This window comes from Balaenoptera physalus (assembly GCF_965194825.1).
Source record: "Balaenoptera physalus genome assembly, chromosome: 8".
NCBI classification, from domain to species: domain Eukaryota; kingdom Metazoa; phylum Chordata; class Mammalia; order Artiodactyla; family Balaenopteridae; genus Balaenoptera; species Balaenoptera physalus.
Window position 1 is genome coordinate 20,225,655 of NC_138887.1, and position 17,644 is coordinate 20,243,298.

The following is a 17,644-nucleotide window of genomic DNA, read 5'->3' on the forward strand; positions in this document are numbered from 1 at the left end:
AATACATTTACTAGAATACATATAAATACATGTATATCTTATATATACATGTACAGAATTCTTTTAAAATCACAAATATTCAAATAGCAGAATGTAATAAAATGTACTTTACATAGAATCTAATTTTTTGTAATTTAGAAGGAAATCAAGATAGTAAACTGTCACAAAATTTTATATCTAAACACAAACTATCCAAGTACTCATTCTCCCACTAGGTTCTCAGTGCCAGAACATTGGGGAATACTTGTTGAGTCAATGAACAAACTAGTTTCTTTTGTATTAGAAGGCACACATACTTATTAGACGTGATTCAACCAACATTACAAATAGTAAATATTACTAGTCAATTAGATTACTCATTTTCTTACCGAGAAAATATTGTTAGCTCTACTTAAAAATTTCATTTTGAAAACCATTTAAGATAGATTTTTCCCTTCTCTACACACAGGAGTCAATTTGCAAAGCCATATTACTCCTTTCATTTTCCCTTTCCTCATTACTGGGCATCCTCTTAAGTATTCAGCAGTATGTTGGGTATTAGTTTGCATCAGGGCATATGAACAAAAAGAATATACAGACAAGAAATAAATTTCATGCTCTGTCTTCCTTTCATGGAAGACTTAGAAGCCACACACTGAAGATAGCAGTATCACTTTTAAAGAATGAACCGAGTCCCTGAATGGCTCCACAGAGCTAAGCTGAACCCGAACACTATATGGAACACCACATTTTCATAAGGCACAAAAATCCTGAAATTGGAGTTTACAATTTAGAACCCAGCTGAAGCAGTGCATCTGTGCTGTAGTGCTGTCTGTCTAGAGGAAACATCTCTCGAGTGACCCAGGTAGCCCTAAAAGCAATGATGGAATTTGGGTTGCAATCAAGAAATCACCATGGCTATGTGCACACATTTGTTTGAACACTGTTTAAAAACATCTCCTAAAAAGTCAAGAAACCTGGATCGAATTCTTGCTCTTCCACTAATTAACTTATAATTGAGAGCAAACAACTGGACATTTCTAAGTTTTGTTTTCTTCATTTGTAAACAGCCAATTATCCATTAAATAAAACGGGCTGGCTCACTTAGGCACTCAATACATGTTTGCTTTCAACATGCTTTCAAACAACCACCCCCAACCTATTAACACAAGGGCTCCAAACTCATATACCTATGAAATCTATGAAAAAGACAGATACTGTCATCATATTTGTGGTACAAATGGCTTTTTACAACATCTGTATGTTGGGTTTAAAAAAAATCTACCTTAAGAAAAAGAAGCCAAACTTGGACTTCCCTGGTGGTGCAGTGGTTAAGAATCCACCTGCCAATGCAGGGGACACGGGTTCAAGCCCTGGTCTGGGAAGATCCCACATGCCGCAGAGCAACTAAGCCCGTGTGCCACAACCACTGAGCCTACACTCTAGAGCCCGTGCTCTGCAACAAGAGAAGCCACTGCAATGAGAAGCCTGCGCACAGCAACGAAAACTCAATGCAGCCAAAAATAAATAAATAAATAATAATAATAATAATAATAAATTTACATAAAAAAAAGAAAAAGCCAAACTAAATAAATCCTGAACAGGCAGGTCTTAGAATGTGTATATTCTTATGAATTTGTTTTCTGTAAGTCAGATGTTTAGAAGTAGCAACATATTTTCCTGTAAAAATAAGTTTTAAGATTCCCAAGCTAATTTATTTAAATACAGCCAAAATATGGATCTAATTGGTGTTATATGACCATCACCACTTAGAACAAAGACTTCAGTGGAATATATATTCAGAGTTCCAGCTTGGGATGATCCTTGGGAGGTATCTCTCCCTACTAAAATCCCAGTAGCTAGAGCAAAGGGACTTCCTTCCACCAGTCATGACTCTAATCTTCTAACCTATTAGGATGTAGGGCTAGAACACTGCCTGTTCTTCTGTACCCATCCCACCTCCACACTCCAAACTCAAGGAACATGTGCATATAATCCTTTAGGACAAGGATGGAAATAGGGATGGCATAGGAGGGGGAGGCAAGAAACTTGGGCCTCTCTTAAGGGTAATTTAAAAAGTAGGCAGGCCAAGAGTACGACTAAGAAATGCAGATGGTTTTTTCAAATCTCTCTCTTTCATATACTTACTACCACTGAAAAACCAAGCAGAGTGAGGGCCAAGGACCAGATGGAGAAAGCAGGGCTGAACAACATGGAACCTCTTCTACAATGGCAACTGGATCAAATTTTCCCTTCTCCTACTTCTCTCTGCTCTACTAGTATTACAAACAAGAAAGATGATGCTCAATCCTTCCACTAGACCGTGAGTTCTTTAAGGATAGATATCATCTCCTGCCCAACTTCATACCCTTCGTGCCTGAAAATCTGGCACACAGTAGGTGGTCAATACATGTACTGCACGAATGAATAAATATAACGGTAGTGGGTGCTATGAGCCATCATTCAGAACCCGCTTTGTAACTGCAGGGCTTATTTTCCTATCTATTGGGAATACTGCTGGCAGACAGTCTTCAGCTCTCTGCTCTCTTAGGGAATTGCCTTATCTGAAGAGAGCCATTTTGATCCAAGATCACTGTGCTTCTGGGGCAGTTTGCATCTCAGGATTGGGGACATAAAGGTCCATCTCCCCTCACCCCAACTTGAGACAATTCTGAGGACCATCCCAGCTTCAGAGCACCCCTTAGGGGTTGTTGAGACTTACCGAGTCTAACCTCTCCTGTGGAAACTGGGCTTTGTTCCTTTGTATGGCGTTGGTCCCCACAGGCCTCCCTGGTAAGTTTGCTACACTCTAATTTCCATCTCAGGGTCTTCTTTCAAAATCCCAACCAGAGACAACAGTTCAAAAGAGGATCTAGGTCTGGCTCAGATGGAAACCACCGAAGGAAAGGTATCTGACTTCACAATAAAGGTCAGTAAATATAAAAGGTTTTACAAAGGCTAAAGAATGAACTCTTTTATTCCTAGCAATTTGTTTCCATTTCAGCCACTGTAAGTAATCAAGAGACCTAGAGTATTTTACAGAGTGAAATAAGTCAGAAAGAGAAAAACAAATGCCGTATGCTAACACATATATACGGAATCTAAAAAAAAAAAAAAAAAAAGGTTCTGAAGAACCTAGGGGCAGGATAGGAATAAAGACACAGACGTAGAGAATGGACTTGAGGACACAGGGAGGGGGAAGGGTAAGCTGGGATGAAGTGAGAGAGTGGCGTGGACTTATATATACTACCAAATGTCAAACAGATAGCTAGTGGGAAGCAGCCGCATAGCACAGGGAGATCAGCTCCGTGCTTTGTGACCACCTAAAGGTGTGGGATAAGGAGGGTGGGAGGGAGATGCAAGAGGGTGGGGATATGGGGATATATGTATATGTATAGCTGATTCACTATGTCATAAAGCAGAAACTAACACACCATTGTAAAGCAATTATACTCCAATAAAGATGTTAAAAAAAAAAAAGAGACCTAGAGTATTTTGAGGACTGCTTCAAAAAAAGTACATCTGTTTTACTATCATGTAAGCTACTAATGTACCAAGTTCAATTCTCAACTTACTTAAAAGAAAGCAAAAAAATTTAAACATTAATGAATTCAGTGTAAACATGGTATAAAGCACTGCAGAGAACAGAGCTGTTCTTATCGTGGGTGTTAATCAACATGTGACATGATAAGGAATTGCTTTTCCACTAAAAATTACTCAATATATTAAGTACAGTACTTTTAGTTACAATTAACAGTTAAAAATGCAATGCTTACATAAAAGTCATTGTTAAAATATGGAGTTACAAATTACCAGAACTATTCAAGGCACACCTGAGTAAACAAAATAAAACAAAACAAAAAACAACAAAACTGATGAATAACTAACAAAACTATTTGCTTTATTTTGGACTCAAATAATACCTTAACCCTACAAGAATGGTTGATGAGGTTTAACTATGAAATTGAGGTTCAAGAATTATTTCAAGCATATAAGTACTCATTTTTTCAGATTTTTTTTTAACTGTAAGACTACCTGCCAATTTGCTAAATAGCATGGTTAGCACTAGCCAGGTTTTCTAATACCACCTAATAATTCATGCTGACTACTAAAATCTGGAGGTTTTACCAAAGTGTATAGATAACTATATTCAGCTTTCCTATAGAAGTTAAATGAGTGGACTACATACAGCAAAAGTTTGTCTGTAACTCCTGGAAAATGGTCCAAAAGGCATTTAGCAGATGTGTATATACTACTTGCCAGGATAAGAGATTCTTAATTCTACGTGTACATATTTCAGAAAACATACCTGGACTTAAATCATCTGCTATGTGGGAATTTAAGAAGCATGCTGAGTGACACTGAATACCGGCGTGCCCTTTGCCATATTACTTCACCATTACATTCTCTTCTTTTCTTTCAATAACACAAAAGTTAACTAAGTAATATTACATATCTGCAGAGACATGTTTTAAAAGTCACAAGATGATATTTAATTAAAGAAAACTGAAAATGGCAGGGCACTGGGAGGACCTGGTGCTAGTACTGATACACATAAAGCATTTCAGCCAAAACCAGTATCACTGAATTGCTATAATCGGATCCCACACAAATGTTTCATTAATTTATTTAATCCTTCGCTTTCCTATCATAACATAAAAGCAATCACTCAGAACCCATCTTTATTTTTTAACACTGCTTTTGTTTCATTGTGCTTTCCTCTGAATATTCCTGCACATATTTCCTTGTTGTTTGTTGCCTTCTATAAAGAAATGCATTAAAAATCAGAATTATTATTAGCTTCATGTATAACAGCATAATATTCAATTCTTGCCAAGATAAAATTGAGTACCTTATGAGTCACTTTATTTTGTGGGTTTTTTAAAAGATGGTTAGTCTGCAATTAATTATTTAGAGGGGGAGCTTCCTAATGGCAGATGCTCCTTCAACTACAAAGAAACCCAGTCATCTCTTAAAATTTATGTTATGTGGCATATCTAAGATGTATTAGGCCTCTGTCACCTTACCATGAACACTTCCTAATGTAATATCCCCAGCAGCAGAAGACAGAAATGACGATTCTGTGTAAAGACACTTGGCTTTCAGCAAACCATCTTCAGTAGATACATTAACAGAGCTTCCCTGCAGTTTATCTACGGTCACAGTCTAGTAAGAGAAAGACTCAAATCAGTTCATTATAAAATGAAGACTGGTAAAAAGCCAGAATTAGTGGGCAACTAATATGTACAGTACACGGTCAATTTATTGTCTTCAATTCCCCAGCTCTAATTACAAGATTATGAGCAACAGTGTTTTCTCTGTGGAATAGACCCATTATATTCCTTCATTTATTTAGACCTTCTTTAATTTCTCTTAATAATGTTTTGTATTTTCTATGTAGAGTTCTTCATCTTTTGTTAAATTTATTCCTATTTGATGTTTTCTAAATGTCATTATAAAAGATAGCTTTTTAAACTTCATTTTATCTTAACTGGCTTTTGTATTTGACCTTAAATCCAAAACCTCACTAAAAACACTTAACTGATTCTAATAATCTACCTGAATTAAAACATTTTTCTACATGCATAATAATATTCTTTACAAGTGATCGTTTCATTTCTTCCCTTCTAATCCTCATATTAACACTGTTTTTCCTGTTCTTTCCCGCCTTACAATCTGGCTCAGGCATCCAATTTAACAGTGAATAGAAGTGATGAGATAACAAGTAAGCATCCTTATCTTATTCCTATTCTCAGAGGGAAAGCTTACAACTTTGTATCATTAAGTATGGTGTTTGCTATAGATATCTTCTAGATCCCTTTTTTTTAGATTAAAGAAGTTCCCTTCTATCTCAAATCTGTTTTGTTGTTGTTGCTGTTTAACTCATGAATGGGTTTTAAATTTTAGCATATACTTTATCTGACTGAATTGGACTCTCGTATGATTTTTCGCATTTCATCTGTTAATGTAGTGAATACACTATTATTTCTAGAATTTTTCCACTTTACATCTAATTAGTCAGTGGCTTTCCACTGAACAAAATGGAAGGATTTTTGTATTTATCCCTAAACTTCTCTAACAAAATTCAGTATGCATTTATGTCTCAAATATTGAGCCCAATGTAAAATGAAGGTATCTAATTAAGGATTCCAAATTATCTTTATAGTATTTTAAACAAATGCTTTATAAGCATAAAGTGAGCGTTAATATAAAACTGTTGACATAAAAACTGAATCACTAGGAAGGCTTGCCACAGTTTTGCCCAGGGTCAAATTCAAGCATTACACTGAGGTATTTAAAGAAAGAACATCACTGTTTTTCAACACACTGGCATCAGTATTATTCAATCGTTATACTTCCTTCAAAAATTGTTGAGTTCAAAATATTATTTAATAAGAATTGAGTTTCAAAAATACTAAAATATTAGAAGACAGATAAACTATGAAAAGAGAAATTAAGGTACCCAGAGGTTGTTATGGGAAGCAAACTAGAATTACTTTGTCGTCCAGATTTGAAGTATATAATTTTGTTTTTTAATGAACTTTTATTAGGTATATAAAATACATCCAATTGCTTATCTGCTACAGCTAATTATGGATTCATAGGAATATTTTAAAATCTAGTTTCAATAAGTCTGTCAAAGAAAGATAGATATTTTATATACATTCAAATTTGTGAGAATACACATTTTGCATTCCTCAGTGTAATAGTAAGGTTTAAAATTTCTGAAAAAATTTATCCTTTACCTACAAAATTTCTTCATGAAAAGTTGCTTTATGCATAGCTTAAAATTCTCCAAGTATTTCCATAAAGCAGACAACAAGTATGAATACTCTAGCTTTTTATAAATAGTGAGGCTGTTTTAGGGAATATCAAAAGATAAATGCTGAAAGAATATTTGAAACTTAATTGAACTGGCAAGGGGGAACTTTTTTTTTTTAACATCTTTATTGGAGTATAATTGCTTTATAATGGTGTGTTAGTTTCTGCTTTATAACAAAGTGAATCAGTTATACACATACATATGTTCCCATATCTCTTCCCTCTTGCGTCTCCCTCCCTCCCACCCCTCTAGGTGGTCACAAAGCACCGAGCTGATCTCCCTGTGCTATGCGGCTGCTTCCCACTAGCTATCTATTTTACGTTTGGTAGTGAATATATGTCCATGCCACTCTCTCACTTTGTCACAGCTTACCCTTCCCCCTCCCCATATCCTCAAGTCCATTCTCTAGTAGGTCTGTGTCTTTATTGGCAAGGGGGAAATTTTGATTAGACTCTCCCCACAACCAAATAAAGCTTTTAAGACACTCCTTATGAGTATCAGGAAATTGCCAAGGATTTACTTTGTTCATTAAACACTAAATATCTTACCCTGTGAAGCTAAAAAATATCCTCCCCTGCCCCACCAAACTAAACGAAAGCAAGCAAAAGTACAACACTCCTCATCACAATAATATAGCTATTTTAACCAATCAATCTGTAAAATTAATTTCAAAGAAATAGAAAATTCACTAAGAGCCATATATAATGCACTATATCAGATACTAACTAGAACAATTAAACTTAGGACACCATAGTTTATAGCAAAATATTAAGGATCTTATTTACAGTTACTAATGCTAATGGAACAAACACTCAAAAAAATAGATTAAACTGTACAGCTTGCTTATTAAGTAGATATTTAAAGAAAGAACAAAAAGTAGATCCAAAAATACCTTTCTTAGAGAGATAGTGCTATAAATTAATTTGCTTTTCTATACAAGAGGAAATTTTTTTCATAAAGTTTAGTTATTATAAATCAACATTATAAAATGAAAATGAAGTTTTAAGGAAAAACTGTGGCCTTGTAGCCCAAACTAAGAAAGAAAGGTCAACTGATAACTATATTATCAATTCATTCAACAATCAGATACAATGGATTTCTATCTTGTCTGTATCAAACTTAGGATACTGAAATTAATGATACAATTTAAAAACAGCCATTCCATATAAAATGATACATAAAGAATATACTGTTAAGTGTTTATAATGCTCACTTGATTCTCACAATCTTGCTGAGCAGAAAAAACAAACAATACCATCCCTATTTTATGAATAATGAAACAGAGTCTCAGTAAAGTTAACTGGTAGGTCTAGGACTGGCCAAATTACCTTTCCTGTGTTTTATTACCTTTATCATCATCATTATAGTCACTATAGACACTATAATGGAGTTAGCTATGCAAGACATTATTTTAAGTACCTTATCTGTATTATGTATTAACTCATTTAATCCTCATAACAACTGTGTGAGTTAATGTCATTACTATTATTCTATTTTCCAGAAAACCAAGACACATAGAGGTTAAATAACTCATCTGAAGTTAAAGAGCTTAGTAAGTGGCTGAGCCAGAACCCAGGTACTCTGGTTCTCAATTACGTGTTCTAAACCAGTTCACTATGCTGCCTCTCAAATATCCAAAACACATTTCTATGGAAGTTGTATATTAAAAGTTAACATATTTCATAAGAATTTATTTTATATAAAACCCCACAAACTTAGAAATATGCCTTAAAAATTAACACTATGCATGATATAAATAGAAAGAAATATAAAAACTGATTCTTTAGTACAACACAAAACTCCATCAGGCAGGAAACAAAATAGTATAACAGAAAGTAGGAATAAATGAATATTCAATAAACCATGAAAGTTGAGAGGATAAATAATGAGTGGAAACAGTGGTCAAAATATTAAAAATAGAAAATAATTAAGATGATTTAAATTCTTCTTTGATAGTTATATTTGAACATCAATATGCAATATTCTGCAACTGCAGTTGTCCAATTTCCCTTTTGCACCTCCAAGACCACAACAATCAGAGAGGTGAAACTAAATGCTGTCTCAAAACAGCTGCCACATAAAGCCAGGCAGTGTCTTTCAACACTTTTTAAAAAGATAAATTTGAATATTTGGGTTTAAACAGTTTCCCACAGGTTCTAAGAGAAAGGTGATGGAAAATAAAAGTGACAACAGTAGAACAATTAGTGTTATAACCTACCTTGTTTAATTATGCCAGCAATAATCTACAATTCCTCCCCACCAATTATCTGAGAATACAGCTGAGTATGCAATTGAACAAATTTATGACAAAAGAATCCTTGCAAATTGTCTAACTGTAAAATAAAAGGTGGCTTAGACCTTTCTAAAAGATTTAAAACATTACTGATCATGCTAAAAAACTGTGACAATTTATACTTCAAAATTATACCTTTATTCTTAATACTATGCTAAATCACAGAAAGCAACAAAAGTTGACTGAAAAAATGCAAACTGTCTTATAACAAAGTTCCTATGGCTAATAAAAGCTTTTGGAGAACAGTAATGCTGTCTAATGGTGCCATCTTGTGGAAAACACTGAAGAAAGTTGAGTTTTGAAACTCCTCCTAAAATTGCCTAAAGGCAAAATAAACAGGTCTTGGAAAAAATACTCAACTAAACCTAACAATAAGAAAAATTTAATCCCAGTTATTTTGGTATTACGTAATGACTGATTTTAACCCATGATCATTAAGATTAAAATCTCTTCAGAATTAGAATTCAATATTAAGTATTTGCAAGGGATGAACTGGGAGTTTGGGGTTAGTAGACACAAACTATTACATACAGAATGGATAAACAACAAGGTCCTACTGTAAAGCACAGGTAACTATATTCACTATCCTGGGATAAACCATAATGGAAAAGAGTATAAAAAAGAATGTATATGTGTGTATAACTGAGTCACTTGGCTGTACAGCAGAAATTAACACAACACTGTAAATCAACTACACTTCAATACAAAAAAATTTTCTAAAGAAATATTAAGAATTTAAAGATGTTATTGAGGGAGTTCCCTGGTGGTCCAGTGGTTAAGACTTCACCTTCCAATGCAGGGGGTGTGGGTTCAATCCCTGGTCGGGAAGCTAAGATCCCACATGCCTCTCGGCCAAAAAAACAAATCATAAAACAGGAGCAATATTGTAACAAATTCAATAAAGACGTTAAAAATGGTTCACATCAAAAAAAAAAAAACTTTAAAAAAAATAAAATAAAACTTAAAAGTTAAAAAAAGATGTTATTGATTCCAAATAAGTAACTAAATATCTATCAAAAGTATTAAATCACAAATTTAAAATTAAATTATATAATATTTAATCATCTCAGTTCAAATTTGAATTTACTAATGAACTCAAATGCAATAAAAAGGGAATGTTTTGCCACAAATTTTGTAGAATCTACCCACTGTGTGAGACAACCAGATGCAAAATTGCAAGTACTAAAAAAGAAAATTACAATCTTACACTTTTATCTGATGCATGAATATCTATATTTCCATAAACTGTTCCCAGGCAGATCACGTTACCTCCTTTTGTTTGAATATGTAATTTTTGACTCTGAAAGACAAATACAAAAATACACACATAGAAAAAGAGACAATAAATTTGACTTATACTAATAAAAAATGTTCCAACATTTTATATATTTCTTTTAAAATAATAATAAAGCAGAAAAAGAGGAAGTAGAAATGAATAGAAATGCACTGTTTGGAATAATAACATCAGTGAGAAAAGAATGTCAACTGCTGTTAAAGGGATTAAATAAAGCTCCTTGGACTCAAAGGAAAAAAAAAGATACTTGGGTGTTCTGGTAGCTTCACTGAAGAAAGAGTTGGGAATCAAAGATCACAATGGCTAACTAAACATAAATCATGATGAGGATGACAACAATAATCACTGTTCATCATTATTAATAACAGTAATATTTATTACTTACTTGGCATTTCCTTTGCACCAAATAACAACGTTCACTACTTTACATGAACTAACATTTAATTCTCACAATTCAGAGAGATGGGTATTATATTTTTCCCATTTTACAGAGGAAGGAATCCAAGAATCAGAAAGGTTAAACAACCTTATCAGGTGACACATTAGAAAACAACAAAATCTAAACTAACAGAATCAAGCTCTGTATGATTTCAAATCCTACACTCTTATTGCTGGAGTCACCTGAAGAAGTATATGTTCACACTTAGGATAACAACCCACTGACTGTTACACTTTCTAGTACAACACAGCCCAGAAACTGGAACTAAATGAAAATGTCTCTAAGAAAATAGCAGTTACAGTTAGCCTCCTCTGCTAGATAAAAAAAATGTGTGTGTGTGTATATAACACTTGATTTCACACTTGGCAACTGCGGCAGAAACTATGATAGGTCCACAAAAATCCAATTTTCCCTAAGTACAAAGAGTATAGCTGGGCCCATGAAGAGACAATGTTTTCCAGCTTCCCTTACCTCTTAGGTGCTGCTCAGTTCTTGCCAATAGAACATAAATAGAAATGTTATGTGCAATTTCCAGGCTGGTGCTTTTAGAAGAATTAATGTGCCTTCTCTGTGCTCTGCCCCTTCCACCAGGTGAATGTATATTACAATAAGGCTCTAACAGATAGCAGAGCCAGAAGATGAAGGGAACCTACAATACCTGAATAGAAATGAGTCACCCGCACACTTGGACACAAATGAGAAATAAACTATAGTTGTGTGTGAGCCATTAGATGTTTGGTCTATTTTTTAGGGTAGCTTACTTCACCTTAATATTTGCATAAGTCTTCAGTTCTACCACATCTATAAAGAGAAAAAGAATAGGAAAATACCAGAAGAAGAAAATAGCAAAAGCAAACCCACCAATATCATAACCAGCAACAGTAGAGACGTATCTAAAAAGTGGGAAAAAAAATTCAAAACAACCATATACCTTCTGGTTGCTTTACTCAGGGGGAAAAACAGTAAAACCTTGGGTAAAATGGCCCAGGAATGAAGTTCAAAAAATTCAGTGAAAAGGGCAAAATGAATCATTCTTAAAAAGTTTATCTATATTACAGCATGGTAGACTTCATGCCCATATAAAAATAAGTCAGAAGTCAAACTGTATTTAATACAGTCTTTATCAAGCAGACAAGTAACTGATGAACTTTAGAAAAAAGTATCTCCAAAACAACTGTTATTTTATTTAAATCAGGAGTTCTTAACCAAGTTTACACGACATTCTAGAGAGTCTGTGAAACTTATCAAATTGTAAGCAAAATTTCATATGTGTGCATTTTTTTCTAAGGAAATAATCATCATATTTTCAAAGAGGTCTACAGCACAAAAATGTTAATAGCTATCATTAAGTTCAAAGCTCATCTAATTTCAAAAAATGTAAAGTAGATTGTAAAATTTAAAAACATATTGATCTTGGGTGGCCTCGGCCTGAAGCAGCTTGAAGCAAGATTTCGGTTCCCTGCCAGAGATTGAAGTCAGGCAGCAGCAGTGAGAGCTCTGAATCCTAGCCACTATTCCACAGGGGACCAGTGGCCAGGGACAGGGCCCTAGACCGTCAGCTGTGTAGAAATGAATTTCCAGATAGAGACGGAAAGTAGTGAAGCCAAGTAAGGTGCTTATTAGGAGGAAAAAGTACAGTTCTTGTGGATAGACACATGGGTGGGCTCAGAGAGAAGGTCGCCCCCTTGTGGTCGTTTGAATCACTTTTATGGGGCATTTCTTCCAGGTTTCCTTTGACCAATCATCTTGCTTTGCCTGGTTCTGAGTCCGTATTTGGTGTATCTCAGGATCCTCCCGTGTGCGCGCGCATCTCTCAGCCAAGATGGAGTCTAGCAAAGAGGCCTATGCGTAGTTGACGTCATTTACTCTGGGGTGGCGCCCCCTCCCTTTTGGTCCTCCAAGAAGCCTTTCTGGGCATGTGTAGTCGGGGAAAGTCTCCTTGACTTTGAGAGTAAGGAATATGTGGTCTTTTATCTCTTATCTGGGCAGGGCCCAGCCTCCTCTCTCGATTGTCCTGTTATTGATATTCTGAAGTTTCTGTCCACAGGGAATGAACTCCAGCTGCTTACCCTGGGGCCCATCTATCTCCTGCCTCAATATGCAAAACAAAGTAGTTAAAATGTTTAAATAAATCAGAAGCTATTTAGTATAATATAAACTATTACTATTGCATTTTTTTAAAAATGTAAATATGTGGCATTCAGTGAGTCTGTACTGTCAGCATTTTGCTTGGACAATAAGGAAAGGTGGAAAGAGCATGAGCTTGGAATGCAGAAAGACACAAGTTCGAATCTTAGCTCAATTTATTAGCTGTGGGAACCTAAATGAGTTCCTTAATCTCTTGGTAGCTCACAGTTTCTTCCTTGATAAAAAGGAGATAATTCAAGGATTAAATGAAGCCTTAGCTACTTTTCTGGGTACATAATAAGGACTCAGTAAACAGTAGCTGTTATTATTGCTATAAACATCTTATAACATAGATCAAATATATTTCACATCCTGAAAATGAGTGGAAGAGAAACTTACATTAATAGGTGATCACTAATTAGAGAAAATGATATTGTACCATATTTAAAACTTAAACCAGATATTTCATGAAGCGTTCCCATTCTGAATTTAAGTCAGTTAAATCCTAAAATCTCAAGAATAATTCTCTTACCTCTTAATTCTCCTAACTACCATTAAGATTCAGCAGGCCCAATTCTAATCCTTGAATTTCTTTTTTGAGCTATTCTATTTGTAGGACTGATATTTCATGACTTTTATTCTTTCTTAGAGGTCTCCCAAAGAATAAACAGAAATTTTACTCATTTTTTAAATAGAATAAAACTCATTCTATCTTAAAATTACCATAATGGTTCACTGGACTCCTTTGTAAATCTAAAATACATTATGGGATCTTAGTATTCTTATTTTTCATATGTCTCATAACATTTTGCTATTTCATTATCCTAGTAGTTATTTCATTATTATTTGTCAATTATTCCTAACTATGCTAGAAAATGTCTAAAAGAATAAGACAACAGAAGAATGATGAACTTGCTTCAAATGGTGGTTCTCAACTAAAGGACTTTTGTCCCCCAGAGGACATCTGGCAATGTGTGGAGATATTTTTCATGGTCCTAAGTGAGCAGTGTGTTTCTTGGCACTTAGGTGGTAGAAGCCAGGAACACTGCTAAACATCCCACAGTGCATAGGTCAGCCCCTGACAACAAAGAATTATCCAGCCCAAAATGTCAACAGTGCCAAAGTTGAGAAGTCATTTTTCATTTTATGCACATAATGGCAGAAAAAAGAAAACTGACAAAATAGATCTTTCAGAATTATCAGATGGATCAAAAGATGATTGCAAAGAGACAGACAGCAGTACAGTAGCTTCTAATTTTGGCTGTGAAATTGAAAATCTAAGACTCTGAGTCTCCAGAGAACAATATTCTAGATGAAGTTCTGAAATTCAAGCATTGATGAGTGACCAATATATTTATAAGGACAAAAAGGAACCATGGTATTCTCATCCATTTAGTCATTCAACATGAAAACTTCACTGTGCAATCTTTTACAAGAACCGGAACCATCTCATTTTTCCAAAAGGATATGTAATAGTATTCTTTAATCTTTTTTGATATTTGTGCAACTAAATTTTTCTTATTTTTTTGGTTGCGCCGGGTCTTAGTTGTGGCACGTGGGATCTTTGTTGCGGCATGTGGGCTCTTTCAGTTGCGGCATGCGGGCTCTTTCAGTTGCGGCATGCAGGATCTAGTTCCCTGACCAGGGATCAAACCTGGGCCCCCTGCACTGGGAGCATGGAGTCTTAACCACTGGACCACCAGGGAAGTCCCTGTGCAACTAAATTTACTGAAATGGTTCACATGTGAAGACATGCCAAAGGTAGGTGTGCAAATAAAGGTGGCTGGGACAAAACAAATAATGTAAAAATTTTTAAATGTATCCAATTAATCATACTAATTACTGTTTATGCATCTAAAACTGAAAATGTTTTGCAATTATGAAGCAAAGATGACTGACTTCAACAAAGTTACATACCACCAAAGTTCACAGAAGTACTGAGTTTTGAATATGCAAGTGTTAAGTAGTACCAGTAGTAACAGTAAGCTAGAACTTATCAGAGATGTATTTGAAATCATTTAGAGCTGAGACCAATCTAATTTTAAGAAAATTAAATATAAAAGCGTTGTTACAAAGTGAGATGAATCATTTGCTGTTTAGCACAAATACCTACTTAATCCTTAAGTAATGAACTACCTGGTACATTAAAAATGTGATTAATTTAATATTTTAAGCAAATTTATAATGCTTAATGACTTTTCCTTACTCCTTAATAAATGGAAGAAAATCATTCGTTAAAACTAAAATTTCTTAAACTTAGTAAGATCTGAGAATACTAAGAATGTATTATTAGTATCGCTGTACACTTTGAAATGAAATCTAAAAGGAACATGATGAAAACCTTCAAAGTTGCTACAACCTCTATACTTTCATAACAGAACTGACAAACTTTTTGCAAGGAATTTCTGAGTGATGAATAAACGATACTCAATATTTCCAATAAATGATGCTCGAATAATAACCTTAATTTGATACCGTAGTTCATAGTTTAAGGTGTTTTAAAAAATAACGTTGAAACAAAATTAGAAAAATATTTATACCTTAACTGACTGTAAGATGCTGGTCCCCTGTTCAGTTTCAATTTTGCAATTATCACACTCAATATTTTGGACTTTCACACAGCCAGACCCTGATGACTTGATATTCAAATCTAGAAGTGAAAAAAAGAAAAACCAAGTTAGTACTACGGTTAATGAGCTCCAAAGCATTTCAGTGTCCCGCAGAAATCCAGCTCCTCAGTTTACTGAATTCTGGAAAGAACACAGCTGTCAGCAGCCTCTCTCTAAAGGTAAGAGATCTCCACCACAGCAACAGGACCAAATGTAAAGCCCTTTTCTACCAGTTTTTAAAAAATAGTTACTTCTGTTGGCGGATATCATCTAAAGAGAGAAAGTAACATAGGAGATAAGTAAAGCAGGTCAAAGATTCCAATTCTTATAGAAGATCATAGAAGCCTCTTCACCACTGAGAAAATACACAAACACAGATTTCAGTAAGAGTACAGCAAGTTAACAATTCATTATGGTGAACTGTATAAGTCAGTTAGCTTATTCTCTTTTATATTAATGAAAGTTTAAAGATTTGCTCCCAAACTTCCCCCAAGTTAAGAGCCTACTGCAGGAGTAGCATGGATCAGTATATATGACCATGAGTTCGGTTTTCAAATCCTACCTCTAACCTTTCATATGTCAAAAATAAAGATATTATCACGCAGCTATATCACAAGGTATTTGAAGAAATAAAAAGTGGGAACAACTTTGAAAAATCTAGTACTGAATAATATTAAAACCTCAAAATTGTGGATAAATAACAGTGATATATATGAAGAAAGTTTGGCAAATAAGCCATACTTAGCTTTAAAGTTTAACTTTAAATTCAATTTAAGGTGTAACCTTAGGTGTCTGTGTATAAAAATTAAAAATCTTTAAAACACTGATATTTAATACCTAGTTCAAATAAATATTGATGATTTCCCTTAAACCAGACCAGAGAAGTAATGCTGCCCCAAACACAAACTACTGGGGTCTTAGCACTGCAATTCCAATAGTTATGGCATAAAAATCAATTTCTACAGTTGAGTATATGGCAGTCTCTATAAAGGCAAAATTTTGGTTGGGATTAATATAAAATACATAAAAAGACAATTTTACCCCATACTTACATGGATGCAAATGTAACTGCAAAACTTTCAGCCAGTTAAGTAGTGTTACAACTTAAGGTTTGATCTCAAGCAGTAATGATAGGCATGGGGAGAAGAAAACAAATTCTAAATATATTCTACCCTCAGTAGGTGGGTAGAGAAGTTAAGGCTAGATATTGAGTGGTAGTAATGCTACGCTCACTCATTCACTGAAACGGTTATAGACAAACTGGAGGAACACGAGTAAGTATGAGGAAAATTGAATTACGTTATTTGAGGGGCCTGTGGAATACCCACATGTTAACAGTAAATTGGAAATGAGATTCTGGCTCTAAAAAGAGGAATCAGCAAATAATAAGGTTTGGGTAGTTCCATTTTTATCTGTGCTGCCATAAAATTTTGCTTATCTCTATTTCAACACTGTCTATTTTGTACTACATAATACATTGGCAAATCTTCCTCCCCACCCCAGACTGTTAACATTTTGAGATCAGGGTCTCTTATTCACCTAGGCTAGTTAAAAAAAAGTTGAGAAGCAATTAAGGCATAGTGGTTCAGCAGACTCCAGTCAGTTCAAATCTCAGCTCCACCACTTTATATCTGAGAGAAAATAGGCATATTTCTTGATCTAAGCCCACTACAAATTAAATTTCATGAAGGCACGGATTTCTTCTACTTGTTCACCCACAATAAATACTTAGTATATGAAACTTGCTGTATCTCGATTCCCTCATCTTAAATGGTGACAATAACAGTGTCTATAATACAGTGCAACTGTAAGGATTGGAAAAGATTATCTTAGAAGTGTTAGTTGCTATTACGATCTTCATTAGTATCTTCCTTCAGTCCCGGGAAGGCGGAGAGCCACGGAAGACTTTCCTAGAAAAGTGCTGCGTACACAGTCGTTTCCATGTGAGAAATAACGTGGAACCCAAACACCTAGGAAACATATCTTGCAGCCATTATCAGTTGAAGTTTCCCAGGTAATCTTACTATGTGTTTTTCTTCATGGCCTGCTACTCAGAGAAAATTTACTTAGGCCAAAATGA

At 34.6% G+C, this 17,644-nt stretch overlaps 1 protein-coding gene across 1 annotated transcript in view; it reads right to left on the reverse strand.

The window, feature by feature from the left end:
- Window positions 1-17,644, reverse strand: part of FAM185A (family with sequence similarity 185 member A) — a 72,198-nt gene that overhangs the window by 47,910 nt on the left and 6,644 nt on the right. The window contains exons 3-4 of the mRNA XM_082473673.1: window positions 10,303-10,395; window positions 5,007-5,145 (exon numbers count right to left, since the gene is read on the reverse strand). Coding sequence (XP_082329799.1) covers window positions 5,007-5,145; window positions 10,303-10,395 — 232 coding nt within the window. The remainder of the gene's footprint in view (window positions 1-5,006; window positions 5,146-10,302; window positions 10,396-17,644) is intronic.